At 39.0% G+C, this 13,129-nt stretch overlaps 1 protein-coding gene and 1 long non-coding RNA gene across 3 annotated transcripts in view; one reads left to right on the top strand and one right to left on the bottom strand.

The window, feature by feature from the left end:
• Nucleotides 1-13,129, bottom strand: part of DOCK2 (dedicator of cytokinesis 2) — a 167,157-nt gene that overhangs the window by 116,435 nt on the left and 37,593 nt on the right. For both annotated transcript variants that reach the window (XM_062629202.1, XM_062629203.1), the window contains exons 23-25: nucleotides 11,218-11,326; nucleotides 4,423-4,493; nucleotides 3,648-3,754 (exon numbers count right to left, since the gene is read on the bottom strand). In XM_062629202.1, the coding sequence (XP_062485186.1) occupies nucleotides 3,648-3,754; nucleotides 4,423-4,493; nucleotides 11,218-11,326 (287 nt within the window). The remainder of the gene's footprint in view (nucleotides 1-3,647; nucleotides 3,755-4,422; nucleotides 4,494-11,217; nucleotides 11,327-13,129) is intronic.
• The window catches only part of LOC134169018 (uncharacterized), a 230,071-nt gene that overhangs the window by 199,153 nt on the left and 17,789 nt on the right, over nucleotides 1-13,129 (top strand). The gene's annotated exons all lie outside the window — the stretch shown is intronic.

Here is a 13,129-nt window from a genome sequence, read left to right as displayed (position 1 = left end):
ACCTGAACCCTCTAAACTGTCACCTCATAACCCCTCTAAGCTGTATTACAGCTTGAGAGTGGGAACAAGGACTCAATGCCTCAACAAAAAAAATTTGTCAATGTAATTTAAAGGCTTCTGAAAGTGCTGTAGTGCTGTGGGCTTTCTAAAGATCACATGCAGTAACAGTCAACAGGCCTGCGCATCCTACCTGACAACTGCACTCTAGCCCATGACAGTCTACAGTGAAAACTTTGGAATGCCTGGGAATACATACCAATACATTCAGTTTAACCTCAAGGCTCTCAAAAACAAGTTTCACTGTCTTTGTTTTCCCTTTTTAAACACATTTTCATGTTTTCACAAGTCCACTTCCTTAGCAAATGCTGTGAACATCAGTGGGTAGGGTTAAAAAATGACCAATATGTAAAATCCAATTGAATTATAAAGACAATACTTTTGGGACTGGAGGTAAATTAACTGCACTGGAACTGTAGTGAACTACACGGAAAGAGACTAAATACTGAAGCCTGGAGGAAAGATGGATAATTTGAAACACACCCAAATGAAAAGACTTGACTGTAATTAGCAATATAGTTAAATATAATCCATATTCATGGCAGAAAAAAAATCCTACCTGTTGCAGATAAATGTGAACTTTAGTTAATGATGCCGTTGGCAATCTTACCTTAATTATCATGCTGCATCTTACTTAGTGATGCAATACACACGCTTTCATTCTCGTAAATTACCTTCTCCCTCCGTGCATGAAGCAATGAATCAGGCACTGTCGACACCCTCCACACACTGCTGGTTCTCTACCCAATTAATTTTAAAATCAATTGTATTTAACAGAAAACATCTTTGGAATTTTCTATTTTAAACCACAATAACGTACAAGAAAAATGACTTGTTTGTTATTTACTGTGCAAAATACTGCAATAGCACAGCACAGAAACTTTTTTATACTACTATAAGAGGTACTTAGAATCATAGAATAGCTTGGGTTGGAAAGGACCTTAAGGTCATCCAGCTCCAGCACCCTGCCATGGGCAGGGACACCTCACACTAAACCATCTCACCCAAGGTTTCATCCAACCTGGCCTTGAAAACTGCCAGGGATGGAGCATTCACAACCTCCCTGGGCAACCCATTCCAGTGCCTCACCACCCTTACAGTAAAGAACTTCCTTCTTATATCCAATCTAAACTTCCCCTGTTTAAGTTTTAACCCGTTACCCCTTGTCCTATCACTACAGTCCCTAATGAAGAGTCCATCCCCAGCATCCCTATAGGCCCCCTTCAGATACTGGAAGGCTGCTATGAGGTCTCCACGCAGCCTTCTCTTCTCCAGGCTGAACAGCCCCAACTTTCTCAGCCTGTCTTCATACAGGAGGTGCTCCAGTCCCCTGATCATCCTTGTGGCCTCCTCTGGACTTGTTCCAACAGTTCCATGTCCTTTTTATGTTGAGGACACCAGAACTGCACACAATGCTCCATCGTGTACACAATACTTAATTGTGTATTGGTCTTTTCCTACTCTTCGGTGCCTCCACTTAAACATGTTGTGGACTTTCCCTATAGTAATTGCAGCCCAAAGTTTAAAATCAAGTAATACAAAATGAAAATATAAATAATAATAAAAATCCCTTAAATTACAGTTAGATATAAAACACTGATTATGCTGAAGTTGACCTCCTGCCTTTAGTAATGTGGCGGTGAAAGGACTTGGGTGAAAGTTATGAAGATCACCACCCAAAAGAGAAACTCGATGACTAAACACCTTAACAGATACTCGGGTAACACCACTGAGGCAAAAGTAACATGGTTTGCTGGGCATAGTAAGTTGTCACAGGTGTGACAACTTTGGAATGGAATGGTCTCATGAGAAAGAAAATATACTTACAAGAGTCTACCTGACCCTGGCTGGGCTGCACTGGGGGTGGTTAAAGTTATGCTTGCACCCTCTTCTCCCACCAAGGGAAAAACAACAAGAAGGAGATTGCCAGGTTCAGGAATGTATAAATTATAAACTCTACAAGTGCAGCAAGAAGCAGTTTTGTCCTGTAACTTCATCAAAATACGGAAGTGTAAAATCTTTAAATGAATGTTCCCTGGTTAACAATATCATGACTTAATTTCTCAGTGTCAAACACAGTGAAAGTACCCGACTGAATTCCAGTAAGATCAGAAGTTCAACAGTGTGTTATTATAACCCAGGAGCCTCTAAGGTTTGTGACAGGATATTTTTCCTTCTGGTCTAAATACTACTCACCACAAGAAGCAGAGATAAAATTAAGGCTGGCACTTCTGACCTTAGCAGCCATAGCAGTAAAAGCAACTGGCAATGCAATGATGTGTCACACAGTACTTGTAAAATACAGACAGTAAACTACAGGGAAAAAATGTGAATACAGAATTAGATCTGCTTGAAAATCAGCTGCTTGGTTCTGCTTTTAACAGAGGATCAATGTCTGTAGATATTCAAGCTATAGCTATGAAAGCTCCACTGATTCAAGCAACCTTGAGTCCAACACATAGTTCAAAAAAAAAGTGACACTTGAAATTACTAATACAAATATGGGTTAAAATATACCTAATTTAATCTAAGCAAAAATCCTAACTATTTTACTTTCTAGATTTTTGTCCAGGAAATCTATAATGGTCTCAAAACACAATAGGCACAGATAATTATAGTTATAGCTTACAATATATGTTTCAGGCTCAACAGAATGCAACACAGGTCTTCAAATACAGCTGAATTTCTATCTGTCCTAGGTAGTTAGAACTGCGACACCCCTCTGGCAACACAGAAGGATGAGATGAGAGCAATCCTGTCTTCCTCTGTACTCATGCTCAGTACTATTTGCTACCCCCTGTTAAACTGTCAAGTTCCTAGAATGATCTATGAACTGTCAGAAACTGAACATCCGACCAAATGGACATCTGAGTAGCTGATGTGCCTTCAATGTTCTGGAGATCTTCTACACAGCAGTTAAGATGCTGAGAGAGAAGCAAGCCATCTGGTCCACAAGAGAGGAGAGAGAACACTTAGCAGGCAAGATAAAGTCATCCATGTGAAACTGGACTTCTCTGCTAGGATTCCTTTAGCAGCAACTCCCTTTCCACGATAAAATAAAGGAAAACTAAGGGCAAGGCTGATGAAGATATTTCAGTACTACTTGTTACATCTGCCAGTGAAGGAGGCCACCAAGTTCTGATGAAAGTTAAGAAACCTTGTAATTCCTATGACTGGGAATGCTGCACTGCAGCTGAGCTATACTACAGCACAGTCAGGCTTTTCCAGCTCTGCCCAGGCAGAGCCCTTATATAACAAAAGCTGTGTTCTCAAGGTTTCACTTCCTATTTCCCTTTAGTGCTTACAAAAGGGTTGAAAGGATACATGCAGCTCGCCCATCTAGCCATTATAGTAGAGGAAAAACACACAAAACTCTTCCTCTGAGACCCATCTGTTCCTGGTTCTAGGCTAGGAGTCAGGCTTTGCACAATAGCCACCTTGAACAGGAAAATCCTCTCCAGAGGTCAGGCTTCTGGCATTCACAACCTCTCAGTATTGGTTTCACTCAATTTCAAACATGAATTGCACAAAAAGCCAGTCAATATTTTCACACCTATTTATTTGAGGCCTGAAAGGCATTTTATATTTACCTTGTTTTTTAAAAAGGTTGCTGCGTACTATTTCCTTCATGGACTGCACCTTCTGCTTCTGTAGTTTCACTGGTGGGATGCAAGTATAAAATTCATACAGTAGCTGACTGCATGGGAAAGGAAAAGTGTCATAAATACCATACAGATTAATTCATCATGTATTCGTAAAGACAGAAAAAGCAAAAGATCAGATCTTTCTAACCATTTATTTCTTTTTAAGGCTTAGATTTATTTACCATATCAAGAACATTGATCAGTAGCAGGTTAGAAAGAAAACTTTCAAGAGAAACAAGATGAGGACGAGATAGATTTTGGCTGTGTTTACAAATGTTTATTACTTTCCAGTGTTTTCAATAGAACCAAGATATTTTTGTGTGGAAGAGCTCTGACAAATAAAGATAGATACTTATTTCAAACCGATAAAATCAGCTTTGGTTTTCTGGAATAGGACTTACTCAAGGGAGGGGCAGGGAGAGAGAAAGAGAAAAAGACATAGATTGTTCCACTTGTGCGTTTAATTCACTGATAAATATGCAATAACTCACTAATAATTATTCAATAAATATTGGGCTGCCATAATAAATTCATTCATTATGTGAGTCAGGCAAGAACTCTGCGTTAAAAACATACGCCCTGTGTTCCACCACTGTCTTGATCAGTACAAACCGACACAGTTTTGTGGAGTCAAGCTGATCACCAAGAGTTCATTGTTGACAGCAGCGATGCATCATATACACCGTGTGATTCATGTACCAAATGCTCAGAAGCAGCTCACCTCAGTAACTTGGCATCAAAGACCATTTCAACATCATGAAGAACTGATGGTATGTACTTCAAGGCAGCAACCTGAATTGATGCAGAGATCGCGTTAATTTTGTATGTTTATCTGCATATACAGCATGTAACAATACAGAGCTCACCACTGAAACAGATACACACAAAACAAGCAATGATCACTTTGTTCTTTCCTCAGACTGACATTTTACATCACATTTAAATATTAATTTCTTTCACAATGGAGTTCATGATCACAGAAGGGCTTTTATGCTGGGGATATGCAGAGGAACTTTGGCATTCAATTCAATTCCATTCAGTTCAATTCAATAGTACCAAGTGGATCATATTTCATAGAATCATGGAATAGTTAGGGTTGGAAAGGACCTTAAGATCATCCAGTTCCAACCCCCCTGCCATGGGCAGGGACACCTCACACTAAACCATGTCACCCAAGGCTCTGTCCAACCTGGTCTTGAACACTGCCAGGGATGGAGCATTCACAGCTTCCCTGGGCAACCCATTCCAGTGCCTCACCACCCTTACAGGAAAGAACTTCCTCCTTATATCCAATCTAAACTTCCCCTGTTTAAGTTTTAACCCATTACCCCTTGTCCTATCACTACAGTCCCTAATGAAGAGTCCCTCCCCAGCATCCCTATAGGCCCCCTTCAGATACTGGAAGCTGCTATGAGGTCTCCACGCAGCCTTCTCTTCTCCAGCCTCAACAGCCCCAACTTTCTCAGCCTGTCTTCATACAGGAGGTGCTCCAACCCCTGATCATCCTCGTGGCCTCCTCTGGACTTGTTCCAACAGTTCCATGTCCTTTTTATTTTCCCTGTAGAAGCCTGGAAGGGCTAAGACCCTCTTTTGTAGGTCATACTCTCTTTGCAGACCACTAAGACTGTCATTATGATACAAATATGTAACCCAAGCACTGATCAAAGCAGAAGCTTTTTGATCATACTTTGTACTGATTCCACCCCAGAAATGTGCTGTGCAGGAGGCACAAGTCACAATAACAGCCGTCTCTCCACCCCAAACCTATACTTTCTGGAACAGATTAAATGCAGCATCATCTCCCTAACCATCTGAAGCTAAACTACCTGGTGGTTTAGCTTATCCTATTGATTGCTGAGGTGTATTTTGACAGTGCAATGGAATAATCAAAACCTTTAAAAGAAAGAAAAGTAAGAGAGAAAAAAAACTTAAGGCTAACTTAAGGATGTTAAGGCTAAAATCCTTAAAGACTCACTTGCATTACACTGTCATAAAGTCCTGTTGTAGCTATTCACCTTTATAATACCTTTTGAAAGCAAACGTGAAAAGTCTTGCAATAAAAAGCAGACGCATTACACATCTATAACAGTTGCTGGGCAGATGTCCACTTATTTCTCTACTTATCCTTTAGATAATAAGAGCTGCCTATGATGATTTTTACATTCACAAAAGGACCTGTGACTTATCCAACTAACAAGCTTGTATTTCTTAAATACCTGAGGATATGCCATAGTTCTTGGCTGGGAGTAGCATTAAATACATTCCAAGGAAAAACTGACTTTTGGTTTTAAAAATATATTTTGTAAAATACTACCTAATAAGTCAAAACGGAAAACCTGGCCACACTGATATAGATCTGGTACCATGTTCCTTCCCTCCCGCCTTTCTATTGCAATAGGTCATGTACAGTAGATCCTTTTTATGGAAGTTCACATCTGCATAAAGATGCTGTGCAATCATATCATGCTTATCAAGCTTATCTTTAGTGAGCCTGGTTTTACCTCTCACCCCCTTCAAATCTAGCTTAAAGCTAATTCTGTGAGCCCTACTAATTCCTGCACAAAGATCCTTTCCCCCCTTTGAGACAGCTGTACTCCATCTGCTGCCAGCAGGTCTTGTGTTGTGTAGACTAACTCATGTCCAAAAAAACCCACAAATTCTGCCAGTGACACCAGGCTTGGAGCCAGGTATTGATCTGCTGGCTCCTTGTTCCTTCCCACGTCATTCCCTCCAACACTGCTTGTGCTCCTCATTCCTTAACCAATCACCCCAAGGCCCTGAAGTCTCTCTTGATTGCCCTCAGACGGCTTCTTGCAGCTTCATCACTGCCTACAAGTCATTGAATCTCAGCCACAAAACATGAGAAAGCATCCAACAAAGTCTTGGAATTTACATTTCCTGAGATTTTATCAGCAGTGGGAGAACATTACTATGAATATACAGCTGAAACAGCAAAGACCAAGGAAGAAGTACTTTTCTTTCCAGTTACCAATTTGAAATTTAAGTGTTCTGATGGTTTCACAAGCTTTTGGTTGCTAAATGAGCAGGTGTCTACTGCTTCCTCAATAGCTACCAACATCACAGTGCTTCTATACCAAAACTTTCAACAAGTATGAGGCTTTCAACAACAGGCTTTGAATGAAGCACATGTAGCCTCGGTATCTGTATGACAGCAAATTCCTTGATAAAAACTTAGTTTCTTCTTTATTGGGTGTAGGGAGGTTAGAATAAAGACAATCAGAGCACAGCTTGCTTTGGCTCTCATTTAGGCTTTTTAAACACCGTAAAGCTTTTTATTGCTGTGAGCTTCTGTGAGGCTGTATACAGTTTTTCAGATAGACTCGATGATGGCTTAAGACGCTTTCAGATAAAGTCATTCCTCTGCAGATTTCATTCCCACAATTCAAACCTGGAAAGGTCAAAGGAGTGTTTAAAAGCCGTTGCCACTTCAATGCAGAGATTGTATCTCCTACTGATCTTAGGCATTATTAGCTCCTTGAAATAGGTTGAGAAAAAAATTCTATGTTGTTTTAATAAAAAAAAAAAGCAAACCAAATCAAGACTGTAAAACATCAGAGCTGTTTATAACCCCTCTACAAATACCTGTGATGGACTAGAAGCATAATTTAGACCCAGTTTTACTTCAGTAATGTGGTGTTCCTTCCACTTCACACATAAAATACTATGAGAAGATACTCTATAATAGCAGCACGGAATTTCCTTCACACCAATTCACATTGTGAAATATAATGATAAAGGAGAAGGCCACAAAATACTTTGGGCAGTAATCCAGTGACACTTTGTCTATTGTGCTGCCTCTCTTCCCACATATTCCCTACTCCATACCCTTATGAGGAGGGAAGTCGGAAGGGTACAGCCGGCACATCCCTGCAGATCTGTAGTACCAACTGCAGGGCAATAACAAGTATATCCCCTGCGTTATTTTAAAGTCCCAAGTTTCATTTGCAGTAATTACTTCAAATGATGCGCTATGGACACAAGTGAGCACTGCCCTTAATGAAGTCAAAAATCTCTCAGCAAGCAGAACAAGGTGTTCTGCATTCTTCAGACCTTAGAGATAAACCCACAGCATTGCAGGAAATTGTTTCTTACATATAACATATACTATTAAATTTATTTTCACCTTTACTCCTGACCAAGCTTATTTTTAGCCCTCTTTTGTTATATTACATTATACATATTCATGAAATTTCAGTACCCATGAGATGAAAAGAACATTCAAAGAAATCATCAGTGCTCTGTTTCTTAGTCTAATTTTATTTGCTATCAAGGCAGCTTTAACAAGTTACTGTGCCAACTCTATTGTACACCACAGTCAAAGTGCCACTGCCAGTACCTTTCTAACCATATTCTCTGTTAAGTAATCTATGCATCCCTGTACTGTTTTAAGCTCTTAGAATCTACTGCAGCAGCAAGGATGGGTCAAAAACGTGGGCAAAAAATGAGAAGATAAAGGTAGCATCTTCATATGACATTATTTTCCTACTTCTCAATGTCACAGTCAATCTCCTTCCTGTATCTTCCTGATCTTGAGACTGTGTCTTATAAGGTTTCTGAAAACATACATAGAACTGGGAGTAGTAATTTGTAAAACCAGTCCCTAGTACCAAGCTGGGCGTAGCTGAGATTTGCAACAGAAAAGACTGTCTCTAGGTCAAATATGATGTGTCAGCTGGGGGAGAGAACCGGGGCCGGATTTGCAATTGAAGGTTGAGAGCACAGGCTTGTCAATGACAGCGCACACTCACGGACTGCAAATCACACATCACCAGTATGACCTGATGAAAAATAAAGAACCTGAAATTTAAAAATAATTTATCAGATTTAGTTCCCCAGAAACAGGCTAATTTACATAGACAGAAAATACACATCTGCAGAAAATAATGTTTGCTCCCTGAGAGCTAAGGGAAGTAAAGAAGGTGCTAACACCTCCCTACTCCCTCTTGCCCCTAGAATCTCCCTTGACCAAACTGCAGGTTCTAGAAATAAACTTCCAGGTTCCCCAATTTCAGGAAGTCCAAGTTCGGAAGTACTGACTTCAGGAAAAACTATCTTTAAAACCTACAAAAATTCACCAGCAGTGGCTACAGAGAAGCAACTAATAAATGAAACAGAGCTGCAATATCATCCCAGCCAAAATAAATGGAGAAGGTTTAAGTCTAGTTTCAAGGAAGAGGAGGGCCACCATCACCACTAAGTAAGTACAAGTTCAGAAATGATTGTTTTAAATTATGTAAAAAAAAAAAAACCCAAACTGTGAGAAACATCTTAAAAGGAGTGCACACTTTGCTTAAAAGATGCACATTCATACTAGTGAATTTAGAACATTCCCAGTCTCGACTACAAGGAGGAATCTCTTTATAAAGTAACATCCCAAGACCGGGAAAGAGGTCACTCTCCAGTTCACATGGTTGCTTTTAAACCTCAGCTAAGTTAGGATATTGAAATTCTAATCCTAATTGTAGTGAAATGACTTCCTGCAATGCTGAAGGTGAGGAGCATTCTGTCTGTATCTTTAAACAAAAGAAGTGACTTCATCGATTTGAGAATTACCAACTGGAAATTCAGCCTTCAGCTGTCCAAAGCTGACATTAACAGTACTGCAAAACAGAAGCAGATATCAACCCTCCTCAAAGCTCAGGCAGTAAAATCAGGCAAAGCATCTATCTACTGCAGCCAGCTTGAGAACAAGAGATTGAAAAGTTAGATTTGAAACTTTATAAACTTATGCATCATGTAACAGATAAGGAAGATATTACTCTGATGATAAAACTAAACTGAAACAATAAAGTGCTCCTGGCACTGACTGGGTTGTTTCATATGACATGTAATTTTAAACCCCAGTTTTTCCTGGCTGAATTAATATTCAATACAAGCCTGAGTCTGACTGCTATCAGTAAAAATGACTGGGATATCACTACGGACTAAAACACTGAGGGCCAAGTTTAAAAAAATGATAAAAAATTTATTAGAGATTATTAGAGACCAACAGACATTTCAGGTTTCAACAGAATTCTTTACATCTTCAAGAGCTAAACATCAGAGGTATTTGGAGAACTAAGGGTTAAATAAGAGTTAAGATTTCACATTCTTAACTCTTATTCAGGCTCTGCAAACTGCATTTTAAGTCTCAATATCCTGGGAAACCAAATTACTTTAATTTTCTCCACAGCTCCTTAAACTTTCTTGTCTGTTACCATCAGAGTATAATCCACTTGGACTCATTCAGTTGATCCTAGCAATCCATGTTCCCCCTTAATTAATATCAATGATCACTTCAAATTTAAGGCTACTTTGATACTCCAATTATTTGTGTATTTTTCCAATAGACTTTGTGAACTTTCCTCTCTGGGTACGCAAAGTGTAACACCTGTGGAGGCTTGTGTATTTGTAATAGCTCTGCATAACCACCTTTCCCTTACCCTGCAAAGTTAACTTTGTACTACTTCATCATCTATCACTGTCATGCCAAAACTCAATATGGGGCAGGGGGGAAGAAAAAGCAGTGTTGGCTTTAGGAAGAGGCAGACTTAGGAAATTACTTCTACCCCTTCCTGCTCCATCTCACCCAGTGCAGAAAATATCTCAGTTTTCCTGGCCTGTTATGGACAATTCATGTTCACCTACCACAGCAGGAGTCTCAAGTACCATAACTGAAGTCTCTCCAAATAGGCACAGGAAAACATTGTCCATTGTGAAAGCTATTATGACTGACGTGCCCATGGAGTTTACAATGGAGTGGAATGTTTTTATTTTACACACCCCCAATTTATTTCTAGTATAAGCCATATCAAAAGAAATCAAAACACAAAAGAAGAAGCAAAGTTAAGACCAATAATTACAATTATTACATAACATAGAATATACAAAGCATCGATATTGCAGTTGTCTAGTAAAATCTTCTGCTTCCTACTTTATAGAAAGCCTTGATAGTTTTCTGTTTTAATGCAGAACCACATACCAATTATTTGCTATTAATGGTCTTACTAGCTCTTTCTTTTCTGATTTTCTTCACATCAGATTCCAAAGTGTTAGAATAACTAAGATTGACACAAATGTGAAGCCTTAATCCTACTTTCAGTTGTTGTTTAAATTACATACTTCCGAAAGGCTGATACTGTCTTGTTTACTTTTCAACCTAAGATGATGGAATCCTTGTTCAGCATTATCTGAAGAAACTCAGGAATTAAATATTCAGCTCCCACTGACGGCTTCACTTCATTAGATTCCCTGAAAGATTCCAGCACCTGTGTTTTGGTTCTTTCCCACGCTACATTCATACAGCCACATAAATGTTTCTTCTCCTAACCTTTTCAACTCATGCTTCAAACTCTGTTAGGCAACTCAGTCTTCCAGTACGGGGGAATTACAAAAGAGACACCAAAAATAAGTTTCCCACAGGTGTCTTTTCCTCTATTTATAAAGAACAAAAAGCCCACAAACCAAACCATATAAAAAGCCAAAGCAAACCTGTTGTTTACACACACACACCAACCTGCAATAAAATGGCAGTTTTGTATTGGCTTTTCATCAGGTTGTTGATGGATTCAAAGAGTCTCCTCATAGATTCTTCAAATTCTATTTGTTCTTTGCCTTCATATAATCTGTTGAGACACATCAGGTTATCCTTTCAGAAACAGAAAATGTCATAGTCCTAGTCCTAGGTAACACTACCTTACAAATATATTTAAAGTTGATCCAAAATTATGTACCTAGGTGTTTCACCAGTGGGTTATATCTGCTATTCACTGCATGATGTAGAAATTCTTCATCTTGAACACAACAGAAGCATTTCCATTTCATTCAAAAGCCTCTAACAAATGATACCTCCCAGATCTGAGCTTATGTAAGCACGTTGTTTCACTTTCAAAGTGACTTGTCTGGCAAAGGTACTCTAAGATATTTGTCACATATTCTCACTGCTTGTTTCTTCTGTTATTGCCATTTTCTCAAATGGTTCTACTTACTGTCCCCATAAACCAGTCTGCTTTTTGAAAAGTCTCTATTTGGTGCTCAGAAGTGAAATAGCACATTTATATCAAGCTCACTCCATTATTTCTTCCTTCCCTGTCCTAAAGTCTGAACCTTTCAGATTCTCTCTCCTGTATTGTTCATACTAGCTATTAATACTAAATGCTGCCTCCACGAACAGTAAAAGCCACTGGTGACATGGTAAATTAATTACCTGAAATAGCTGTCAAAAGTTAAACAAGCTAAGCAAAAAAGTGAGGCAGCAAGAGAAGTCAGAAGTGTGCGTAGAACACTGTGAACTGAATGCTGCACCTATCAGAACATTGCCTGCTCCACCCGAAGAGAAAAATCCTTTATCAAGTCATGTACGCCAGCATGATGTTCTTTTCTTTTCAACTTGAAACTTGAGTTCCTTAAAGGACCTAAAGGCAAATTAAGAGCTTTTGTCTACAGCAAGGAGACGTCAAAACTGTTATTTATACAGTGACTGGCAAGAAGCTTCGAGGAAAGGGAAACAGTCCCACTGTTCAGGCCCATGACATCTGCACTGATCAGGTTATGGCTTGTCAATGAGATTTAAGTCAGTACTTGGAAAGGAACCCCAAGATCCAAAACATCACCTGCATAGGAAAACATACATAATACTCACTGCTTGAGGTATGGCCCTACTGAGGTGCGGTAGCTGAACAAAAAATGCATACCCAAAAAACTTAGGCGTGAAATGCATCTTGAAACGAGTAAGTTTTAGTACAAGCACACTTACATAGAAAAGTCATCTCATTTAGCATCAAGTCATATTCTAGGAGCTTGTGTTTCGCTTGATTTTTTTTTTTTAATACTGGAGATTTTGGCATGGGGGCTATTTAAATCTGGTTTTCAATGGGAATGAAGTAAATGGAAGTTGTGGCAATGTGACTGTCTCTAAGTGTTCATTTAAGTTACTTGACTAATGCACTGATACTTTTATTGACTGTAAAACATTGCTGCAAAAGTAAAGGAAGTTTCTTAAACCTATTGTTGTAATGCAAGAGGAAACTGGAAGTTCTCTTGACTCAATCTGTGGAGCAAGGAGGGAGGCAGAAGCATCACACAACATGTATTAAACATGCTCTTAGAATTTCCACTAGGATTCATTATGCCAGGCAGAATTATAACTATTCCCTGACTCATGATCTAGCGTCCATTGAGGAACAATTTTCTGTGTTAAATTCCAATCAAAATCACTCGTTCTGAAAACAAATTTTAAAAAGATGTTTAATTATTTGCTTGGAAACAACTTCATCCCAAAAGCGCACATGAATTTCAGCAACAAACATATACATAGGCCAATGAAAGGAGGAAAGTAAACATTTCATGTTTTCAGAGTCTGTATTATGCAAACCTTTCACTAATGTATATGACCTTTCAGCAAAACATAGTTACTGAACAAACAGCTG

The sequence above is a fragment of the Pezoporus occidentalis genome, unplaced genomic scaffold (genome assembly GCF_034315485.1).
Source record: "Pezoporus occidentalis ecotype Australia unplaced genomic scaffold, CSIRO_AGI_Poc_V1 ctg33, whole genome shotgun sequence".
In the NCBI taxonomy this organism is placed as follows: Eukaryota; Metazoa; Chordata; class Aves; order Psittaciformes; family Psittacidae; genus Pezoporus; species Pezoporus occidentalis.
The sequence above is the reverse complement of the archived record's forward strand: the minus strand, read 5'-3'. Positions and strand labels throughout refer to the sequence as shown.